Source organism: Hippocampus zosterae, chromosome 8 (assembly GCF_025434085.1).
Source record: "Hippocampus zosterae strain Florida chromosome 8, ASM2543408v3, whole genome shotgun sequence".
NCBI lineage: Eukaryota > Metazoa > Chordata > Actinopteri > Syngnathiformes > Syngnathidae > Hippocampus > Hippocampus zosterae.
In genome coordinates, this window is record NC_067458.1 from 25,001,701 (window position 1) to 25,026,201 (window position 24,501).

General features: G+C 48.7%; 1 protein-coding gene across 2 annotated transcripts; it reads left to right on the plus strand.

Annotated features, from left to right (window-relative positions):
• Positions 1-211: 211 nt before the first annotated feature.
• On the plus strand, positions 212-24,369 carry LOC127605782 (BMP/retinoic acid-inducible neural-specific protein 3-like). Of its 2 annotated transcripts, none has more exons than XM_052073554.1 (8): positions 212-818; positions 1,172-1,487; positions 6,978-7,168; positions 9,747-9,931; positions 18,100-18,205; positions 18,570-18,806; positions 19,806-20,028; positions 22,597-24,369. In XM_052073554.1, the coding sequence occupies exons 2-8, from the start codon at positions 1,234-1,236 to the stop codon at positions 23,711-23,713; spliced, it is 2,313 nt and encodes a 770-aa protein (XP_051929514.1). In that variant the 5' UTR covers positions 212-818; positions 1,172-1,233; the 3' UTR covers positions 23,714-24,369. The 2 variants fall into 2 exon arrangements, with proteins under 2 accessions (XP_051929514.1, XP_051929513.1); XM_052073553.1 differs by having other exon boundaries at positions 213-818; positions 1,180-1,487.
• Positions 24,370-24,501: the final 132 nt, after the last annotated feature.

A 24,501-nucleotide genomic window follows, 5' to 3' on the forward strand; every position in this document is an offset into this window, starting at 1 on the left:
TTGTGCGTCTTGAAATCCGATCATGGAAGATGACCGGAAACAACAGGAAGTGCAAAATTGATTTCACGAGCCGCTTATTGAGTATCAGAAGTACGGGGGGGAGGAAATTAGACTGCATGACTCCAGCACTAAATGCTCGCGCCTCCTCCGACCACCGCCTCCTTGTGAACCCCCCCACTCTCACGCCTCCCGTGCTACGGGGAGTGCTCTCGCTGCTGGAATAAATGACAAAAAAAACGAGGCTGAGCGTTAAAGTCGCGAGGGAGAGGGCGCCGTTCATGCTCTCCACACCCGCGCGCACCCGCGCGCACGGAACGCTGTCAGTCGGCGCGCGGTCAGGTCGGCGTCGCGTTTGCGCCTCCAGCCGCCGTCGATCCGACTCGGTGCAACTTGCACTCGACATTTTAGCCGAAGCCAGCGAAAGAGTTGCACCAGACGCGGCACGTCCAGCCGGAATATGCGCTCTTGGATCATGCGCGACTCCTTCCGGGGGGATTGAATTGACGATGCCCATCGCCACATCATTTCAACCGGATTAAGGAGAAGGAGGAGGAGAAGGGGGGGGGGAGTGGGGGAAAGCGCAACGGGAGAAGAAGGAGCGAAAAGGGACCCACAATGTCGAGGTAGCCTTGGACTGAGCACTTTCGAAGGCGCGTTTGTTGAAATGTTGAAGACAAAACCGCGCTAAATTTTTTTTTAAGTACTTTTCCTTTGCCGGCTTGTCCGTTCGTCGAACCGCCCGCAACTTTGCTCGCCGATCGGAGGATTTATCGGGGACCCATTTCGGCAAGTTACGGACCGCAACGCTTCCTGACCAGGTAACGGATATCAATATATAAAAATAGCATTATTGACTGAAATGATTTGTTTTCATTTCGTTTTTTTGTTTATTTCTTGCTGGACTTTGGAATCGACATATTTGATGTGATTTTGTCAGTTGGGGGGGACTCAAACGTGTCCCCGCATTGTCCAAACCCCTGACCGACCAACCAAATCCATTCTTACTCGTCATTTGTACATAAACTAATCAATGTATTATCTAAAAACTGCAGTTCTCAATCATAAGGTCGAATTTATATTTTTAATTAAGGGGGGGGGCAGCTGCAATCCTTTGTTTCCTTTCCAAAAGATTTTCCGTGCGTCCGTCTCACCTGGCGCTCTCTCCTTGAAGATCTCGAGGACTCGACGGAATTGCGAGAAGAATGAGGAGTCAGCGGGGACGTTGGAAGCAACATGAGTGGCCCCTGTATCCTCTTTAGACCGACGGCCCTCATGTTTCTATGGACGTGGCTGACGCTAAGCCTGCTGGCGAGCCGGAGGTCGGCGGGGGTCGAGGCGGCCCAGCCCACGCGAGCCGGATTCGCCGGCTCGGCGGGGCCCCTGGGCTGGCTCCTGACGGCCAAGGGTCCTTTCCAGCGCTCGCAGGAGTTTATCGATTTCACCGAGCGCTACCGGCAAGGATTCACCACCAAGTATAAAATTTACAGGTAGGTGGCAAATGGCGACAGACTTCAAAATGAATGATCACCAATGTTTTGAGTTTGCCCAAAAATTTTTTTTTCTTTTGCATTTGATGATCGAAATAACTCTTTGAGTCATCCGCAAAACAAGTCTTGGCTTCATTACTTTTTCCGCAAATGAAAACGAGGCGCCTTGAGGTTTGGACGCATTGCTCCTTCATTTTCAGAATCGATTTTAGAAAACATGAAGCCTGCGTGTCGGTCAAAAGTGAAAATGGCGCAGGCACGTTTGAGCAAGCCGATAGCCTGCTGAGCCAGCTCAAGGGTGACGCGCTAAACAGAATGGCTTCAGAGGTGTGTGTGTGTGCGTGTGTGTGTGTGTGTGTGTGTGTGTGTGTTACGAGGCACAGTGGGTGAGTGCACAATTGACGCCACAGGCTATTGTTGGAAAGCTACTTCTTCGGGATAAAGTGAAATAAATATCAGGGCTGAAAATCAGCCTTTGGCAAAATACTTCTTACATCAGTGGTCTCCAAATTATGGCCCGGGGGCCATTTTCAGCGGCCTGCGACATGAGCCCAAAAATAATATTTTTTTACAAATCTCAACGAAAAAATAAATGTTTGACAGGGGCTGCAAGGTGAGTTGCAAAAAGGTGAAGGTGGGCAGAGTGAGAAGGGGAGGGGGGGGGGGCGGCAGAAAAAGACAATTCCATTGTCGAGCCCGCGCGTCCCCCGCTGGTGGCTCGTTTCCACCCGTCAGAACAATTTGCAGAAAAATTGTTCCGCCGTGAGCTCATATGGACGGAATCTGTTTCAGGTTCAGCTTTTCCTAAATAGCTCACCGTAAATCCACGAAATGTAAAATATGACATCCGTCGGTCCCCCACCTGCCCCCTCCCCCTCCCAAAATGCTGGTGAAAAAGAAAGAGAAATGCAAGAGAGCCACGTAAAAAAAAAATTGTTCAGCTCTAATTTGCTGTCTGGAAACATAAATGGACTGCTTCAAGAGGCGGCTAGGAAACGCAGGTGCCGGGAAGCCATTCCACTGCGATGCGTGCAGAAAATGTCAGGCAATTAACGTCACTCCTTCAATGACGATTCTTCCTTCTTACACTGACAGAATGAGTTTGACATTTTTGGGGGGGGCATCAGAGGTGGCGATGCGGTGGTGACGTGTTGAAAGAGAGCGTCTCACACCGCGTACCAACATGAGTGTGTCAAAACGTCAGCTCTTCATTTATCCCCGCTCCATGGACCATTATTTTTTTTTTCATTCATTCATTCATTCACTCCAATTTTTTTTTAATATCAAGTGACTACGTACGTCATTCCAAAGCCGCAACAAAAAAAAGCTCAAGCTTACTCACAAGCAAGCATAGCTAAGCCGCGTGTGTGCCATCTAGTGGCGAATGCTGATATTACAAATTCAACTACCCCGTGAAATCTCACCATCCCTGAGGGGAACCAACTGGGGCTTAGCCACAAGAACGCTTTCAGGTCTTGCGGTGTTGGTTGTGTGAAGCGCATTGAGTTGCCGTGTGCGTGACACGTGCTACTTGAATTTAGCGTCTTGGTTTTCTGGCGAGAAATTTTAAGCGTGACATCGTGTTTCACCGTCTTGGTGTTTCTTGAAGAAAATTGCACACTCGCTGGTGTACTGCCCATTGTCCAAAGTTCGGAAATCGCAGGCTTTTTGTTTTGTTTTTTTTAATTGCTTGAGAAATATTGCCTAGCACCGAAAGTGTTTGGCTACATTTAGCGCTAGCTTGATTCAGATTCAGAGAATGTCTCTGACAAAACAAGTGGCCCAGATGATGAGATGCAAGACCACCACACCACTTCGTATGTACACACAAATGCCCGTTTAGCTGGTCCAGCGAGAACCAAGTCAGTCTTTCGTCCTCCAGTCATAGGTTATTGTTGTCTTCAGGGGGGGGGGGGACCAAGCTGAGCAAAGTCCTTCCCCTGATGACCGGCAGCCATAGCAATGACGAGGACGTCAGCCAGCGCGGAGCTTATGACTTGTGACAAGTGTGTGATGGAGGAATGATCCTAGCCAGAAGAAGTTCTTCAAAGTAGCCCCCCCCCACCCCCTCACCCCCTCACCCCCTCCACCACCAGAAAACTATCGACTGTATCTGGATCCAGATGCTTTCATTTCGCGCTTACCACTTGACGAAATCAAATTGAGTACAGTCAAACTTGGTTACCACGCACCTTGTGGGGACATAACAAATCATAACGGTCGGTCAACAAAATGGCCGCCACCTCCAATGCGGACGACAGTACAAACATTTACAGACATAAAAACCCGAACATGCGATTCGGTATCGACATGAGATTTGCTTCCGTTTAGCAGACGCGTTTTCAGACCATGTACGAAGTAGAACGACAATGTACCGGGTCATTAACGGGGTATGTTGAAAAGAGGTTCTATTTTTTTTTGTTTTTTTTGTGCACAGCCACACCAGTGACCAACATTATCGTAATTGTAGCTTAGTTGATCGTTTTAGCTTCAAATCGATACGGCATAGCGCCGTATCGTAACGTGCCGCGAGATGTTTTTGTCTTGCGGTCTTGCTTGCACATGACGTATCGAGTTATGTATCGACACGCTTGGCGCTGTCTCGTACGAGTCACCGCATCACTCGTCAAAAGCGCCATGACAAATTGCAATCCGGGAGGGATCAGCGGGTCGTCCGTTGGCGCGGCCTTGCGCAAATCTCGCCGACTCGTGTGGTCTGCCGTTGTCGCAGGCGCGGTGGCCTTCACGGCAGCAACGAATCAATACTGCAATTTCCTTGCTTCATAAAACGCTCGTCCTGCACTTGTGCGGTATTGTCGCGCTAGGCGGGATTTAACCGTTTCGTCCGGCTTAATTGGCTTGTTAAAAGAGGCCGCGGATAAAACGAGGTCCTTACGTCGTCTTATTTTTGTCCGTCTTGAAAGCAACACGAATGCCACGGCACGGCTCGCGATGCTTACATGCTTTTCACTAGTGGAGACGCTGCCTTGCAGATCAGCCGCACTATCAGGGGGGGGGCAAAACAAGAAGGAAGGAATTCCTCTCCGGTCCTGCTATTTTTTGACGCGGTTCCAGGCAGACCCCTGTGAGGTGAACACGATGGCCCCAGCACTTAATCGCGGCGTTCTAATGCGCTAGCCGTTTCAATCATCGGTTAGCTTAGCAATCGCTTAAAGCTTATTTGTCGTCACCCGGGTTGTTTTTGCTCGAAGGAGCAAGGGCGCAAATGTTTTTTAGAGGACTCTGTTGACCTGCCGAGGATGGAAATGTTCATCGCGGAACAAGGTTACAAGAAAGCAGGCGGCGAAACCCGACGGAAACGACCAATTATATTTGCTGCGCTTCTGTGTGACCTTTAAATAGTCCCGTGATGAGATGTTTTGGGAATAGACGCTGTAGGTCATGAACATGAGCATGTTTGAGAAGCGGGCAGCTTCACACTTGCCAATTGAATAGCTCCTGTTGACCTTGGGAACCGCCCCCCCCCCCCCCGTTAAAAAAAAAAAACATGGCATTTGAACAAAGATTTGGCGACTTTCTACGTCGCCCGTATCCAATCAGGAAGGGCATTCCGTTTCCACTTTTTAGTGAGCTCCGCCGAGTTTTTATTCGCATTTGTGGGTTGCGCTTGGTGTATTTTTAGCGCGTTGGTGAAGTTGCCTGTCCAATTTGCCGTGTTCAGCAAAGAGGCCGCCTGCCTTCATGCGGATCCGAGGCACCTGGGCTCTGACGGACAGGTGACGGCTTACGACCTCTCCCGCCCATCACAGTTGAGCTGTCAAAAGGGCCGCCGACAGGTACGAGCGCATCCAGGCCTTCGTTATCTTGGTGGGCGCTCGTCTTCGGTCACGAGAGCTGTTCGGGATCTCGGCGGGAAACCGGCCAGTATTTCGCAAAGCTCGCTGGGACTTTCTGTGAAGTTCCGCTTGAGGTCTTCCAGTCGCGTTCTGCAGTTGCCGGCTCAGCTGGATGCGAGCCGCAAATCTGGCTGGAGTTCTTTCATTTCAAGTCGCTCCCCAAGGACGAAAATAAATAAAATGGCGGCCGGTCACGAGGACGGGGACGCACATGAAAGCGGGTTTGATGAGCTGTTTTCTGTTTGGTGTATTTATTTCCCGCGGGGGGGGTCGATGTTATTGGTGGGAAATTGATTGGCGGCAGGCCCGCACCCACGGGGGCTGAATGATATTCCGGGCAATTGAAAATTACTTTCAGCAAGGCTAGCTTTGTGTCACTGCTCGCTGCTGCGATACTGGAGACGAGGTTTGGCTTTAGTTTTTTTTGTGTGTGTGTGTAAGGGTGACCTCAGAAGGATTTGGAGGTTGTGGTTCATATCGTCACTCCTTCTCGACTTTACCTGTTTCGTCCTTGTTATCCGGGATTCCAAGTGTTTGTAGGTCAACAGATGGTTTTGGACATCTCCTCAGCTGCCGGTTAACCCGGCTGAACTTTGACCCACTTTTCTCCAGATTGTCGCTACACGTCTCCATTTTCTCTTTGATTATTTTCTTCTCTTTTCTATCTTTACCGCCATTTTTTATTTTTCTCCTTCTTCACTTTGGCCTGGGGAGTCAAGTTGAGCATTCGCTTCAATGATATCTGGCGCCATCTAGCGTCGTGAGTGTGTATAATGTCTAGGCCCCCAATATAAGACGATCTTATTTCAATGCAAGAAACACCGTCTCATATTTGGACCGATAGGGTGTTTTTGTGTGTGTGTTTGTGTGTGTGTGTGTGTGTGTGTGTGTGTGTATATACATATATATACATATATATATATATATGTCAGATCCCTGACTGCCCAGACCTCCACCATGGCACCCCGACGGCCTCTTAGGCCATGGGATGAATAAGAATAAGAATAAGAATATGTCATATACAACTAGTATAGTATATTGGAGTATCGTTAGACCAAAAAAAAAAACATGGATTGAGCTTTGCGATATACAATAAAAGATGTTGAGTAGCGACCCGATTGCAAGGTGTTTCATTTTCTTTGATCCGCTCAAATACGGCGTCCGTAGTATTTGGGTCCTATTCATCTAGTGTATGTATCAAGCATCAGGTTCTGCACCCCGTAGATAAAGACAGCTTGGCATGCTCCAAGGACAGGCTGAATATCAAACGCTTTCAGACCCAGCTTGCACCAAAAGAGGTGCTTAGAGCAGCACGGGTCTGTCCAACAAATGAGGGGGGTGAAGGGGTGGGGGGAGGGAAAAACTCGGCAAATGCAGATGAGATTGAGCAATGTTTTTGAATAATCCCCTACAGAGAAATGTTTTTCACTGTAGTGAAAAGCCATTGTCGCAGCCAGAAGCATCAAAATATGATCGTATGTGCAGCACACTTTTTTTTTAACGGCAGGGGGGGGGGCTCTCTTGATCTAAAACAATGATTAGATGACCTTGTGTAGCACATACTTGTTTTTTTAAAAAAAGACATGTATACGTGTGTCTGATTTGCGTTCTCTTCTTCTCGTTGTCTTTTCAGGGAGTTTGGACGATGGAAGGTGAACAGCCTCGTTTTGGAAAGGCAAGCGAACAACGCTTTGCCCTTTCCGCTGGACCCCGAGTTCCTCCAGGCCATTCGGCATCTGGGACGGCGGCCCAGTCTCAGCGCCATCACCGACAACATTATTCGCAAATACGGAACCCACTTCCTGGTCTCTGCCACGTTGGGAGGTAAATAAAGTCAACGGGACCTGGTTCGCTTGTCCTCTTCGGTATTGTCCTACTTTGAATCCGCTGCTGGATAAATGTGATCTTCGGAGCACGCCGTCTGTCAATCTGTGACATTTTGGTAAGTCGTCGTTATAGTAGCTTTCATTTCATTTGAAAAATCGCAAACAACCTTACAGGCTGGCAGCACCAAAACATCCTGAAATAACAGGATGCCAAGGAGGACACCGGAAGGACTCGCCAGAGTCCGCGCAGGTGATCAGGGCACACCAAGGGCATTTACAGTCAACTGCAAGATCTCCACTTGCGGATGATGTCATTTTTAGCCGCTATGGATGAACTCTTCTACTCCTGATCGTGCGCCCGTGCATGACAACACTCCCCTTCCACCACCACTCTGGTGGGGGTGGGGGGGGTTCTCGGTGGGGGCGCCTTGGTCCTTCTTTCTCTGACTCCCTAGGGGATCCTTCATTCATTCATTCATTCATCTTCCTAACCGCTTGATCCTCACTAGGGTCGCGGGGGGTGCTGGAGCCTATCCCAGCTGTCTCCGGGCAGTAGGCGGGGGACACCCTGAATCGGTTGCCAGCCAATCGCAGGGCACACAGAGACAAACAACCATTTGTACTCACACTCACACCTCGGGACAATTTAGAGTGTTCAATCAACCTGCCATGCATATTTTTGGAATGTGGGAGGAAACCGGAGCACCCGGAGAAAACCCACGCAGGCCCGGGGAGAACATGCAAACTCCACACAGGGAGGCCGGAGCTGGAATCGAACCCGGTACCTCTGCACTGTGAAGCCGACGTGCTAACCACTGGTCTACCGGGCCGCCCCTCCCTAGGGGATCGAGAAAGAATTTTTTCTTGACATCTTTTGACTTTCTCCTTGACTGCCCGTGTAAGAAGCATCTCTATTCATTCTCTTCTCCGCGTTTTGAGCGATATCATGAATGCAACACTGTGAGTAAGCAACATCCAATCAATATAGCTAATTACAGAGTAAGGGAGAAAAAATTATTAAAAATTTATAAAAATGTCAAAGTCAAGCAAAATGAAAACTCCAAATACGAATGAAAGTGGTGAGGTAGTCTCTTGAAATTGTTGGGCTCTCGGCAACAGCTGAACGGTCGCGCCAGAAGAGCGCGGCAATATTATGCCCTTGATTAATTAAATCTCCTGCATGCTCAGTGGGCCAGACATCTCGGCCGATTGTTTGTTGTGTTCTTTTAATCATCCAAAAGGTCACACACACACACACACAGTTCAAAATCTTGTTTTTGTAGTAAACCTCTCGATTATTCCTCAACTTGTCAGGCAGTGTGAGCTGCACCAGAGATGCAATTTATGCACCTTGAATCGAGCCCGTTCTTCTGATTCGTATTTTTTAAGCATATATGAAGTCATGTCCTTGCATTCCTTATTGTCATTTTTGATTTCAATCTAAAACGTGATGTCTTTGTTACCATTTTCCCATTTCTGAATGATTTGTCGATTCGTCTCCACGAACTGACTAAAGCACAAAAAAAAAAAATGCCTGAAAATGAATCCGTGAGCTGGATCGTAATCTCTTATCTTCCCCCTTGAACAAACTAATAAGAACAATACAACGTGACTGAGATTTTGTTAAAGGTTGACATATTACGGATATGAAAAATCACTTTTTAATTGCTTGCCCGCCCATCAAGCGCAGGATTTAACCTGCCACGCCAAGATTTTATGCGAGCTGCTTCTTTCCGTGTCCGTAAGCGAGGAATGATTACGTTTGCTTAGTCGCGACATTTGGCAGATGCAAATCCCCGCAGACACGCCCCCGTGACTTAGTAGCTGGGCGGAGCAAAGATCCCACTTGTCAATTAATGGATTCATTGTTGGACGTGCAGCTGACACGCTGAGCTGGTTCGCGGCCGTCGCGCCACCGCCCTGAGATGAGATTTTTCTTTTTCTTTTTTTTTTTTTTCACTGTAGAAGAGACTCAGATGAGTCTGTTTCGCTGCGGGGTCTCGGGCAATGAAACCAGCACCGCATCCGCCATTAAAGCTCATTTTGTCCGGAGAATTTTTCGATTGCTAACTCTCATTGCACCTCGGAGTGCTGCGACAGCTGTAGATTTGCATTAAAACAGAAAAAAAAAATCTATCGGGCTCAAACGGCGATGATGTGAAGGTGGCTTGAGATGACGCAACGCAATCATTTAGACGATTGAAAAAAAAAAAAAAGTGCACTCATTAGATATTTGCTTGTCTTTCTTTTTGAATGAAAATATCTCATTTTTTAAACGTAGCATTTCGATTTTTTTGAGCGTGTTGATGCAGATTTTATTTTTATTTTTTTCAGTGTCCATCACCTTGGGTGCACGCTTACAAAATCGTCTCGTTTGAAATAGAATTTTTTTGGGGCGAGTTTTGTTTTCATCTTTTTTTTTTAATTCGCTTCAGATTGTCCTGCAATCATGTCGCCGTTCCGTCTGGATTTGGATGAACGATGCTTCCATGCGTAAATTAGTAAATTAAAGTTGTTTTTGCTTGTGCTTCAATTGACTAATGACACGTTAATGCGTCTGTCTTTCAAATCGGCAGGAGAAGAGTCGTTAATGATCTTTGTGGACAAGCGCAAGTTGAGCGGCGTGAGCGAGTTGAGTGACGCGAACGGCACGGCGGTCACTCTGGAGGCTCTGCACCAGCTGGCCGCCTCCTACTTCACTGACAGGGAGAGCACCCTGCACAAGCTGCACCACATCCAGATCGCCTCGCCTGTCATCAAGGTAAAAAAATGTATGCGGAATATATGTGGAATGTGCACAACGCTGCCTCTGGAGGCCATTTGCCAAAAGACGGCACCGACTTTTTGAGGTTTTGTCAGATCGACAGGGATATGGAAATATATATCACCCCTTTTTTGGGAAAAAAAAATTTAAGCGGGTTGGGGGGGTCACGAGGGGCTTCAAACAAGCCAATGTTTTGTTTGTCCCATTCAGATGTCCCTTGAAATCAAAGGTGTACAGTGGAAGAGCAAGATTTTTGGAATATTTGGTTAGCCCTTAACTCATTCACTCCCAAAGACGTTTTTAAACGTCTTTTCAGGCTTGGTCCAGAATTGGCTGCTACCGAATGAGTTTTCATTGTCGGAATGGGACGTGTTTGAGCTGCATTGAAAGGCATTTTATTGCCATGTTTTGAATCTTCATTCGGCCCGGTAGCCAAGTGGTTAGCACGTCGGCTTCACAGTGCAGAGGTACCGGGTTCGATTCCAGCTCCGGCCTCCCTGTGTGGAGTTTGCATGTTCTCCCTGGGCTTGCGTGGGTTTTCTCCGGGTGCTCCGGTTTCCTCCCACATTCCAAAAACATGCGTGGCAGGCTGATTGGACGCTCTAAATTGTCCCTGGGTGTGAGTGTGAGTGCGAATGGTTGTTCGTTTCTGTGTGCCCTGCGATTGGCTGGCAAGCGATTCAGGGTGTCCCCCGCCTACTGCCCGGAGACGGCTGGGATAGGCTCCAGCACCCCCCCGCGACCCTAGTGAGGATCAAGCGGCTCGGAAGATGAATGAATGAATGAATGAATCTTCATTCATGGCATTCAGTCTGATCAGAAATGGGAAATCTTGCTTTTTACGCGTGATTGGGGGGGGGCGTATCATCCGCGGCTGTCTCTTCAGCCCCTGATGGATCGGCGGTGCCGTTCAGGAGGCGGCGGGTCAAAGAGAGGGGGTGGCTTCGGTTCCTTGGAAGCAACAGGACGTGAAGCTCCCCTTTTCAGGAAGCGCGCAGGGCGACCGATGATCTTTTGCGCTCTCCTGACCACTCGCCGGAGCCGCCGTCGTTCCGCCTCGGTGCGGCCGAGTCGAAACGCTCTCCGCGGTCGCGAGCGGCTTTCGGCAGATGTTGTTTTTCTCGAGCGGCCTCGGGGCGCGCAGACGCCGCCGCCGCGCCATCTTGATGACAGCCCAGGTCCGGGAGAGGTCGGAAGAGGTCACCTGAAACGTGAAGATGCGGCGCGGCGCCGTGTGTCTTGAATTTCCGCGTGTTACTGTCAGTTCTCAAGACAAACAAGTCGGTGTGGAGTCGAATGGCTTGCCTGGTGTCAGAAAGCGCAAAGGCGAAGATCAAAACAAAACAAAAAGATCCGTCTGTTCAGATGTGGCAACCATTTCAGCTCAGGCATTTGGAAAATAGTCCCAAGAAACTAATTGGCGTTCAGGAAATATGTTGACGTTCTAAATTGAGCCCGGATCGTTAGTGCAAGTTGCGCATGTACTGGATCGGCCTCTTTATTTTGTTTTTCTCAATATTTTAAAATGTTTTTTCGAAAAATTTTCTTTTGGAAGATGCATTTCAACAGCTGTCAATTATACGCAGCGAGTGAGCAGACCCCCATTGCCCCCCCCCCACCCCAATTGAAATGTTTTTCCATAATTTGCGTCAGGCCGCGGTCCTCATCTCCGCGCCCCGTCAGCCGGGGATTATCGTCCCCGCTGGAGCGGATGAAAGAGTTCCTTCGATTTGATGTACTTTAACAGTATCCGCCATCATGTCGTTCAAAACCATCACGCGCTGCTTTGGTCTCCGATGCCAAACGAGATGGGGAAACATTTTCCCAGCTCAGCTAACGGCCGATGATGTGATGCGTCATTGCAGTTGACATCCACAAAAGGAGAGAGAGAGAGAACGAGTGAGCGGCCGAGCGAGCGGCGCTGTTTGCTCATCGCTCGTGTGCGCGTTCGCCCGCTCGCAAGGCAAACAGCCAACTTTGCATCTCAAGATATGCTTGTGTCTGTAAATATCACGGTGCATCTTTCACCGCCGAGTACCTTCGGGGTGTTTTCATTCATCACTCTGTCACGTCTTATCGCGCCCGATGAATTCAATTGGCTGAGTTTGCCCTTTGCACCGCATGCCCAATCGTCATTATGGTTCCTCACGCTACCAACAAACACATCTCGCCGGCTGTGCTAACAGCTAATTTTTTTTCCGAATGGACTTTTCATTGACTTCCTGAGTGATGTTGTATTGGACATTGCGCCCAATCGAGGGGTCCCAAGTTGATCGCGAGGGCTGTAAGGGGAAATTTTTGAGCGATTTTGCTCATTTCACTTTCACCAAAAAAAGTATTTCATTCATTCATTCATCTTCCTAACCGCTTGATCCTCACTAGGGTCGCGGGGGGTGCTGGAGCCTATCCCAGCTGTCTCCGGGCAGTAGGCGGGGGACACCCTGAATCGGTTGCCAGCCAATCGCAGGGCACAGAGAGACGAGAACAACCATTTGCACTCACACTCACACCTAGGGACAATTTTTAGAGCGACCAATCAGCCTGCCATGCGTGTCTTTGGAATGTGGGAGGAAACCGGAGCACCCGGAGAAAAGCCACGCAGGCCCGGGGAGAACATGCAAACTCCACACAGGGAGGCCGGAGCTGGAATCGAACCCGGTACCTCTGCACTGTGAAGCCGACGTGCTAACCACTGGACTACCGGGCCGCCAAAAGTATTTTGAAAATAAAATAATCAAGCAGGTCCGTCGTTAGCGGTCCGTATGCGCGCACGTGCGGTAACGGGTCGATTGGGGGAAGCTAGCTGGTTGCTTGAAAAGTAGATCTTCGGTCCATCCATCCATATTCCATCCCGCTTATTGCGCAATTGGTAAACTGGAGCCTATCCCGACTTTGGACATTGGATGATTTGCTGCAAAATCATCAGCCTTACTCAAAACTTCCAACTTCCAGTCCCCAATTCACCCGCCATGCACGATTTTGGGAATGAAATAAGCTCGGCGAGAATGTGCAAACTGCACTCAGGCCAAGTCAAGGCCCGGATTTGAACCCCCGTCCTCGAAAATGCGAGGCGGATGTGCCAAACACCCGTCCCGCCGCGCGGGAATCCAATGTATCGTTTCTGTAATTGGCTTCAGCCCACCCCGGAATGACATCGGCTACATCGCCGGAAAAGCCGCATCAATCAATGCTCGTCCCTTTGATTTGCAGCCCAGCCTCCGCTGGATTGAAGATTCATTAAAGTCAAGTTGGGAGGGGGGGGGGGGATTTCATCGATGGGGAGGAGAAGCGATAAGAAATGTCTGACCCAATTTGTTCGGCATGCCGTGAGTGTTGAGGCCCGTCGTGCGGTCGTCCGCATCAAACCGTCAGAGCGGGAAGGAACACGACTCGGACGCAACGTCAGAAACCAAATTGCGGCCGTTGACCGCTAGCGTGAGAAGTCGTGGGCGCCCAGAGAGGGAAGCCCCCCCCACCCCCCCTCCTCACTAATATTCACCAGACTTGAAGAGTTACTTTCTCATCTGCCGGCTTGGCATGAAGAATGACTGGACTTGGCAACGGGGTTCAGTCTTTGCACTCTATTCTGGTATTTTGAAATCCGATGATGTCATCCCTGCTCTTCAACTCATTCAATGCCAATGACGTAAAATGACGCTGGCAAAACCCCTTTTCCTTGAGTGCCAAAATGTAACATTACCTTATTGCATTCATTCATTCATTCATTCATTCATTCATTCATTCATTCATTCATCTTCCGAGCCACTTGATCCTCACGAGGGTCGCGGGGGGTGCTGGAGCCTATCCCAGCTGTCTTCGGGCAGTAGGCGGGGGACACCCTGAATCGGTTGCCAACCAATCGCAGGGCACACAGAAACGAACAACCATTCGCACTCACAATCACACCGAGCGACAATTTCGAGTGTTCAATCAGCCTGCCACGCATGTTTTTGGAATGTGGGAGGAAACCGGAGCACCCGGAGAAAACCCACGCAGGCCCGGGGAGAACATGCAAACTCCACACAGGGAGGCCGGAGCTGGAATCGAACCCGGTACCTCTGCACTGGGAAGCCCACGTGCTAACCACTTGGCTACCGGGCCGCCCGTACCTTATTGCAGTTTTTTAAAATTCCAAAAATCTAATCATGGCCTCAGCGCAGCTCTTAAGTCCGTATCAAAGCCTTGGGAGTGATTTCGGTGTGATAAATCGCCAACCGCGACGCGGCAGGAGTGGCTTTGAGATCCTGGTCCACACACACATTGTGTCCCGTGGCCTTCAAGACCTTGACGATGTTGAAACGGTTGCATCCACCGTCCCCAAATCGCGAGTGTGACGTCTTTGCCACGTGACGTCATCCACGTTCCTTCCATAAAAGACTTCCTTTGCTCCGGTGTGGCAATGAGCTGGCCTTTATTGCCGTGGCGAACGCGCAATAATCTCATTCGCACGCTACGCGGCCCCGTTTTATTTGCGCCTGCCGTCGAAAAGCTCATCTCTCCCCCCCCCACCCCCCGCGCTCAACATTAGACTGTAAGCCAGTGCTCTTAAAGATTCCGAAAGACTGTATAAACAGGAGCGGAATTGTCGCCGAGATGCAAATGTGGATTTGCGCGTCTCGCGTGCCCGAGTGATTAGGCAAATGACACTTTGGGAAGGGGGTGGAAATGAAGCAATTTTGAACCAAACGGCGCTTTTCAGGAACTATTAAAGCCTCTTCCACTTCTCCTTCCAGTAAGCAAAACATAGCGGAGGTAACAGAGCGCATTCGAGCTTTGTAAGTGACATTTTATGCTGTTGTTTTTGGAAGGGGGTTGGGGTGGTGTTTGGAATTATTCATGAGCGCTTCTTCGCGCGGCTAAATGTTCATCAGTAAAATACACACACACACGTGAAAGTGGTTCTCTAATAATTTGTAGGCTAATTCTTTTTCCTTTTTTAAATAATGGATGGGCCTCAGAGCAATCCGTCTCTCCGCGGACCACGTTCACGGTTTTTAAATACTGCTCGGGCGATGCCGAGGCGTGACTCGGAGGAGGCGCTTCATCTCGCTATGGTGCAACAGCCAGTAAGAAAAACGTACTCTCGTACCTGCGCCGGATTTCGCACATGACACGGAGGACCCGTTTCGGGGGCAGAAAATCAAAGTGGTACTCAACATTTTTAATGAGTCAAATCGATGATCTGAGAAGATAAGGGAACCGAAATTATGACTGTAAAAAGATTCAAGAAAAGAAAGAAATGAAAAACTGTTAGGAAAGCTAAGTCAAAGCAAAAGCTCCCCTTGCACAGGACCGATACCAGTTTGGATACTCAACACCGACGCCGATCCCACTAATAGTTTTCATACATTAAACCCCCCCTCCCCCCCACCAAAAAAAACCCAAACGTGTCGCCAGGTAACTTTAAAGACCTCTACTCCTTAGTCTCGCACTTTACCTTCAAATTATTCATTCATTCATTCATCTTCCGAGCCGCTTGATCCTCACTAGGGTCGCGGGGGGTGCTGGAGCCTATCCCAGCTGTCTTCGGGCAGTAGGCGGGGGACACCCTGAATCGGTTGCCAGCCAATCGCAGGGCACACAGAAACGAATAACCATTCGCACTCACAATCACACCTAGCGACAATTTAGAGCGTCCAATCAGCCTGCCATGCATATTTTTGGAATGTGGGAGGAAACCGGAGCACCCGGAGAAAACCCACGCAGGCCCGGGGAGGAGAACATGCAAACTCCACACAGGGAGGCCAGAGCTGGAATAGAACCCGGTACCTCTGCACTGTGAAGCCCACGTGCTAACCACTGGACTACCGGGCCGCCACCTTCAAATTATATGAAGGCAATTTCCATTTCTCGACGCATATGAACAGAAATGGCATCTTAATGGCCGTCTGTCAGACCAGTGTTGCCTTTCGTGGCTGATCGTTAAATGGCCGCAAGAGGGGCGTCGACGCTGGCGTTTTCCAAGTCTGACAAATGACATTGTGCCATCAAGAAAATGACATACTTGACTGCAAGCTTCATCACGAGGGAATTTGCGTCTATATTCCGTTGTCCGATGTTGACACTTTTGGATCCGAGGTCAACGACCCCGTCCAGATGCTATTTTATGGCTGTAGCCATTTTTTTTCCCTACCCCGGTGTATGACTGGGGAACAAAAAAAAACCGCCCGTCCATCAAGTTAGTTTATTTAACAATCCGTGTTCTCCGGTGACCAAGTCGCGTCTGTTGTACCTTTGTCGCGGTTGCCGCCGTGACGCAGTTTGAAATGCATTTCATCGTACATGTGCATGTTCTCAAACAGCCTCCAGGCTTAATTAAATATTCCATTAAATGTAGTCGTTGGTTACTTTGCCACCTCAATTATCGGCTCGTCAATTATGGCACCTTAATAATCACTCTCTGCCGTTGCATGCGTTCCATTTAAATTTCACCGCGAGGAACACTGTGTGTGTGTGTGGCATGGCATTGAGAGCAACGGTGTCCAAACTACGGCACGGGGGCCAATTGCGGCCCGCCATTCGTTTTTCAGCGTCCCGCGACGTGACCAAAAATAAGACGACGAATCGCATTTGACACGGGCGGCAAAGTTGGTTCGAAAAGGTGAACGTGGGTGGAGCAAGAAGGGAGGGTGGGCCGTCCAACTTTCCGCTATATTGGAAGCTTTGATGATGAAAAGAACAAGAATGTATCTTCAAAACTCTGCGGTGAATCAAGATAAATCCATTTTAGGGGCCAAAATAGTTGTGGTCTGTTTTTAGTACAAAACCAACTGACACGTTTGTGTTCCCCAACGCCACCGAGCAGACATGGCATAAATGTATGCAAGCGCTCGTTTACCCGCCAATGCCCTTGTCCGAACCATGGTATCATTTGCTGTATCGGTTTTCAGTCACACTTTAAAGCACAATCACCGAGCAACAAATGCAATTAAGCAGATGTTTTTTTTTTATATCCTCCATCCACAAATCTCTTCATCCAAATCAAATATCAGACCGCAGCGGTCCAATAAAATGTTATGGTTTGAAATTAATCAGGTTCGTCGTTGCGCGGAACAATTGCTTATTTCTCTCGTCACAAAAGTGCAGAGGCGGAATTAGTTTTTTGTGGATTCATCCAAGCAGAGTAACACTCAAATATCTTCAGTTGAGCGGCGGCTGTATTGTCTGCAGCGCGTGAGCGACAAAGCAAAAGGATCACCTTCTTCTGAGTTTTTGCCCACAAGCTGTCTTCCCATCCTGTTCCTCTCTACCTGTATTCTTATCTTGATCAAAATATAAACGCGACACTTTTGATTTTGCTTCCTTGATTTGAGCTGAACTCAAAAAGTCAAATGTGTTTTCTTTGTACTCAGAGGCCCATCTCTCAATTGTCTCACACAGATCATTGATACGGCGGCCCGGTAGTCCAGTGGTTAGCACGTCGGCTTCACAGTGCAGAGGTACCGGGTTCGATTCCAGCTCCGGCCTCCCTGTGTGGAGTTTGCATGTTCTCCCCGGGCCTGCGTGGGTTTTCTCCGGGTGCTCCGGTTTCCTCCCACATTCCAAAAACATGCGCGGCAGGCTGATTGGACGTTCTAAATTGTCCCTAGGTGTGAGTGTGAGCGTGGATGGTTGTTTGTCTATGTGTGCCCTGCGATTGGCTGGCAACCGATTCAGGGTGTCCCCCGCCTACTGCCCAGAGACGGCTGGGATGGGCTCCAGCACCCCCCGCGACCCTAGTGAGGATCAAGCGGTACGGGAGAAGAAGAGATCATTGATACATGATATAGTAAAAACAATAAAGGTTCTAGCATAGACCCCAGGGGTACACCGCAGTTTTTTTTTTATCATTGATGGTCATGACAGCGCTGGTAATTTAGCCAAGCCGTCTCTAACACATTGCCAGACTCAAAATGTAAACGTTGTGCTGTGTTCTACGTATTACTCCAACGAGACTAGGACGACACAGCCAAAGTGACTTGAGATGCCCACCTCTGAAGTTGATCTGCCGCCCACAAATTATAGTTGAAGATTTCATTCAAAGAAACACATTTTACTTGAGGTTCTCTCACTTGTTGAAAGTTATGATACTCTGTCATCCCCCCCCCCCCCTTTTTCAATCCAACCTAATTGTGATGCATTTCTGTTTCCCCCAAACCCCCCCCCCCCCCCCCCCCCCCCGTTAGGTGACTGAAACAAGAACAGGCCCTCTTGGATGCAGTAACTATGACAACCTCGACTCTGTCAGTTCCGTTTTGGTTCAGAGCCCTGAAAACAAGATTCACTTGCAAGGTTGGACATTCATAATTGAGCTCACATGATTTCTGATGGAAATGTCACACTGTCTCTTTTCTGGCAAACTCATAACTTTAGCACAATATCGTCAGAATGAATCTAGCTTCAGTCACCCCCCCCCCAACCCCACAATCCTCTGAGGACTTTTTGTGCAAAGTGTAAACCAGGCGGTCATGACCGAGAAGAAAAGCAGCGGAAATGCGAAGCGTTCAATCAGCATTTTGCATGTTATGCTCAGAATATGTCAAGTATGACAGAACGCATGCCAATATGAGTGTTTGGTCTTCAGTGCGACACGTGGAGCAGATTTGCTACCGTGGGTCATTATCTCGGTGACATAATGTTGTCTTGCATGACTCAGGCCTTCATGCCCTACTGCCAGAATATCTGCGGGACAAGTTTGTGCAGGCGGCGCTGAGCTACATCGGATGTAATGAGGAGGGCCAATTGGTGTGCCGGAACAATGACTGCTGGTGTCAGTGCGCCGCAGACTACCCGCAGTGTAATTGCCCCCAGTTGGATTTGAGGTCCATGGAAGACAGTTTGCTGCAAATTCGAAATTCCTGGAACATGGCCAACCGAGACTTTGAGGAGTCAGGTGAGTGTTTTCACTTCTCTGACAGCAAGGGCGGGAGGGCGGGTAATTCGGGACGGCTCCCGAATGTCAAGTCTATTCCAGACCATTCTGGCCATCTTGTTTGTTGTATATAGATCACTTCACGTCATCCCCATCATCAAAACCTTAAGATGCCGTTTTTAATCTGATGGAATGGGAGTGCCCCATCACATATGGGGTCCCTCAAAGCTCAGTACCTGGACCCCTTTTTTTACCTAAATTATACTGTGTTGACAGTCATGGCTATGGAAATGACATGCAGTTTGATCAAGCAAATGATTACAGTTCAATTCTTCTTTGATTTGAAATACTTTTGACATGTTGTACTTTTCATCATGCAAAGCACCCAGAGTTACTTAAAGTGTGTATAAAATGTGCAGTCTAAATAAAGCTTTGCCTTTGAATTGCAGAATCATCGTGCTTGTTATTTAAGTGAAGCTATCACTTGGGCAGACGTTTTCTTACATTATTAATCAAATGTTGCCCCTTTAAGCTCGTTTGACTGACGGCCACCAAAGCAGTCATTTCATCATCCGACTTTCAGATCAGTGAGAATAAATAAATGGTTGATGACGACCATGGAAATCAATCTGTTCATCTTAAATGGTGTTTTTATTTGCAACTCAGATAGTCTGCCAGCTCCTTCCTGTGCCTTGTGCTCCATGTCAAACCTATTTTCTCTCCCCAAAAGAAATAAACTCTGGAAAAGCCTTTGGCTGTTCATGAGAAAATAGAAAAAAAAATAGCCCAAGCCCTTATTTAGCTCTGCCGTTTTTCATTATCATATGCATCAAACAATTTCACTTCCAGTTAGCCTGGGAGCTGCCCGGGTGGCCTGCGTGAAGGGATTCTCTCATTTAGTCTGATTAAATTAGCCAAATATAGTTGGAGCAAAGCAGAGAAGGCTCGTGTGTGTGTGTGTGAGAGAGAGGGGGGGGGGGGGGGGAAGGAGTGCTCACGTTTTATTTTCCTGCTTTCCAGACGAGTTCCAGAACTTTGTTCGAAGGCTTCCCACATTTTATGCTTTGAACACATCCGCCGTGGAGTATTTCTGGAAAACCGAGCCGGAGATTCATCAACGCTACAAACGGCTGCAGCTCACCAGCCAGCAGCTTGTGAGCAAATCGGGGCGCATCATCAACAAGCTCTTCACCCTGGGCAAGAGGTGCCACGCCAAGCCCAAAATCATTCTGCTGAGAGAGAGGTGAGAAACGCCGCTCTCTGCTGTTGTCAAGTATTCCTGCTGACCTTACTCTTGACACGCGTGTGCGAGCGCGCCGCCGCCGCGTGACGGGAATAAGCACAAATTCTCCAGCCTGCAGCCACACATCACACGTCCCCCGTTCAAGCCAGGCAAAAATGGCACAGCTCATTTCTTTTTTTCTCCGAGAGCTTCTGTGCGCAGCACTTTTGCGAGGGCCTGAACTCGGCGTTATGCTAATCCGACGCACAATCTACCGGGCCTTTGATTTTTTTTAAAGCACCGCCGATATTGGCGATAGTCTCACACCTGATCATTTGGCTGCGCGTTCAGACGACACGCTTGACTAGAAACTAAGACTCTACACGTGATCTTTTTTTTTTTCCACATTTGTATTTTAGGTGAGAACCCAAATAATCATTCACTGTGATTTTTAGCAGGCACAGGCGCCTTCTCAGTTTTGTTTTTCTTTCTCATTTGGGTAAAACATTTCATAACCATTTTTTGGGATCGATGAAACAACCCGACATTTCATTTCGGCCGCCCGGATACAAGCGGCCGAAATGAGTTTTCTCCGCAGGGTGTCCGGGCTCTCCCTTAGAGATAAGGTGAGAAGCTCAGTCATCCAGGAGGGGCTCAGAGTCGAGCCGCTTCTCCTCCACATCAAGAGGAGCCAGATGAGGTGGCTTGGGCATCTGATTCGGATGCCTCCTGAGCGCCTCCCTGGTGAGGTGTTCCGGGCATGTCCCACCGGGAGGAGACCCCGAGGAAGACCCAGGACACGCTGGAGAGACTATGTCACCCAGCTGGCCTGGGAACGTCTCGGGATCCCCCGGGGAGAGCTGGAAGAAGTAGCTAGGGAGAGGGAAGTCTGGGCTTCCCTGCTAAAGCTGTTGCCCCCGCGACCCGGCCCTGGATAAGCGGTAGAAGATGGATGGATGGATGGATGGAAATGCTTTAAAATATGTCCCTCCACACGAATCTCTGCCATTGTTTGTTGAAGTGAATTTTGCCATTCACTTGCCAATCACGTTGTCTCACTGGAAACAAAAAAAAAAAAGACAAATAAACGATTAAAAAGTACACACAATTGTTTTCCACAAACTGAAATGAGAGCAGCGATCTGTGTGACAGGAGCTGTAAGTGGAGACGAATAGTGACGAGCTTTTCTCTTTTACTCACCGTTCAAACTGCGTCTCCATGACAGTTTACGTGTCCCGCTGACACGCTGTGCATCCGGATGGCGGAACAGCTTCCTCTCGCCTGCTGTGCGCAGCCGAGACTGCAAAGAGATGTGCATGACAAGCGGATGGCTTTCACGGGAAACATTCCGCACATTGACTGACAACACAATCGGATTCATTAGAACGTGTCATGTTGTTCGCTTTTTTTATTTTATTTTTTTTCATTTAGCACATCTAATGTAATGATGTTTGTCTAGCTTGCTCTCCGGCTTTCTAGTTCTCTTGCTAGCTATTTAGCTAGCTATCTATCTCCGGCTTGCTAGTTCTCTTGCTAGCTATTTAGCTAGCTAGCTATCTCCGGCTTGCTAGTTCTCTTGCTAGCTATTTAGCTAGCTATCTATCTCCGGCTTGCTAGTTCTCTTGCTAGCTATTTAGCTGGCTATCTATCTGACTAGCTAGCTAGCTAGCTAGCCGACTAGCTCCAGTTCCATCTCAAAATGACAAAGATATTCAGTTGAAAAATGGGTCCAAATGACCAATTAGATGAACAGGATGGCCCCCGAATGGTGGGCCATGTTTTTAATATTGTTAGCAGTGAAATTAATCAGATATTGATTCTCAAAGTGGGTCAGCGTTTGAAAATGACGCTGTAGCACACTTTCTGAGAACCACCCGGTACTGAACACATATCTTAAATCAGTGGATGTTTGGCTTGTTTATTTGGTGGGAGGTGGAGTGGGGGGGTCTGTGTACTGAATTTATACTTCATGTGGTATGAATTCAGTATACATAAGTGGTCTGAGTGGTAAAACTCAAACTTGTTTGCATGATTCGTGTTTTTGTTTGGTGTAATGTCTTGTTTTCTCGTTAGGGTTTTGTGTCCACTTTATCGTGTGTACAAATCAGCTTGCTCACAAACTTGTGTCTCGTCAAAGGGGGGGTGTACTTTGTTGTCTTTTTAGTTGGCTCGTTTTGAGTCGCCTGCTTCGGTTTGGTCTTTGTTGGACGGTCGCATCGGTTTGTTTTTGCTCTCAGTCACAGTCCAGGAGTCTTGTCCCATGTAACTTTGATTGTGGTTTTGGACGTATTGGATTCGCCATGCTTGTTTACTTTCCTTTTTGAGAGAGAAAATTCCCCTTTTTTGGAGCAGGGGCTTTCCTCGCCTTCACTTGGGTCCTCAACCTCACATCCGACCCTTGTGACATAACACGTGGGTCGCCGCATCGTACTGGCCGCGGCCTCCAGTTTTCATACGCGCACGGTGCACACTACCGGCTCTACCGTGGACTTGATGAGCTGCGACAAGAGCTACAATGTACAACATTGAGTATGAATTTGTCGGCGTGGTCCTGAAAACTGAAGGGCGCTCCTCTTGTCTCTTTTCCAGACCCGTCACCTACTGGTTGAACTACATCCTCTCCATAATGTACTGCAGCGAAAACAACCACGTGGGCGCCTATTTGGAGGAGACCCGCAGTTGCTCGTGTCCCTACGAGCGCCCGCCCTGCCAGAGTGTGATTCCCTGCACGGTGGGCGAAGGCACCTCCTGCGGCTCCTGTTCCTACGAGAACCGCTCCCGCTGCGCCACGTGCAACCAGGGTTACATGCTTAGTCAGGGCACGTGTCGCGACGAAGTTCCGGACTCCATCGACCATTACCTCGGTTTTGAGACGGACCTGCGGGACTTGGAGTTACGCTATCTTCTGCAAAAAGGGGACGAGCGCATCAGCGTCCACGGGATCTTTGTCAGCAATGACGTCAGGCTCAAGAGCTGGTTTGACCCGTCGTGGAGGAAGAGGATGCTGCTGACTCTGAAAAGCAACAAATACAAGTCCAACCACGTTCACATGCTTCTGGGGATTTCGCTTCAGATTTGCCTGACCAAAAACATCACGTTGGACCCGGCGCTGTCCGTCTACATCAATCCGTTTGGGGGAAGTCATTCGGAGAGCTGGATCATGCCCATTGACCAAAACAACTACCCCGACTGGGAGAGGACTAAATTAGAGCTTCCCCACGACTGTTATAACTGGACCTTGACTTTGGGCAACAAGTGGAAAACCTTTTTTGAGACGGTCCACTTTTACTTGCGGAGTCGGATCAGGGGTCCTTCGAGTCTCGGAAACGGATCCGTATATTACGAGCCCTTGGAGTACCTGGAGCCGGGGCAAAATCTGGGCTACATGAAAATCAACAGCGTCCAGGTGTACGGCTACAGCATGCACTTTGACCCCGATGCCATCCAGGACTTAATCTTACAGCTGGACTACCCGTACACTCAGGGATCCCAAGACTCGGCCCTGCTGCAGCTGCTGGAGGTCCGGGATCGGGTAAACCGGCTGTCCCCGCCCGGAGCGCAACCTTTGGACCTCTTCTCTTGTTTGCTCCGGCATCGGCTCAAACTGTCCGCCGCGGACGTCGCCCGCATCCAGGCCGCGCTGCAGACGTTCAGCGCCAAGCAGCCCAAGTCGATGGAATACGAAGCGACCAAATTATGTAGCTAATAAGCGGGCGGATGGAACGCGGTTCTCGCAAAGGCCCCCGATGACGGTTAGGAGCGTTTGCGGAGCGCTGCAAAGGATGTTTGAGGGACATTCTCAATGTCATCGTGAATCTCGAGAGAGCACATTCAGCCTTCATCTACAACACGAGAATTTCATCACTATCTGGTTTAGGATGATTCTTTTTCACGGACAATCAGACAAGTTGACAACACGGGCGCACAAAGTTCTTTTCCTCACGGAGAAAAAAAGTCCGAGCCCTTGTTAGCCGTCAAACAAAGTCACGTTCTCGCGTCTACTTGGGCACCAGCATATTTGATATTTTTATTGTCATGTTTTGCAGCTCAGACAAACAATATTTGTTGCCGATATATCCTTGACCTTTTAATTTTATCTTGCGACTTGATTGGCAGCTTTCACCGTTTCAATTCCATTTTTAAAAACGAGGCGAAAAGTCTTACGCGTATTTGTATGAACGGAACACATACAAGAACGCTCCGCTAGACTTGTTCAAACGACATCATAATCACGATATGGTACACGTGTGTTTATTTTTATAATATAGTTGTTTGTTGGGGGCGCGGGGGAGGGAGGGGGTGTATAAAATTGTATTAGCTAAAATGTGTTAATACACGAAATAAAAAGCTTTTTACACGTGATTGTGTAGAAAGTGCATTTTGTGTGGGGCACGACAGTGATCCCTCGCTTCATTTATCGCGGCTTCAGTACATCACGTTTTGGGGTTTTTTTCTTCCAAAGTACTGTATTCAGATTTTAAAAAATGCCCAATG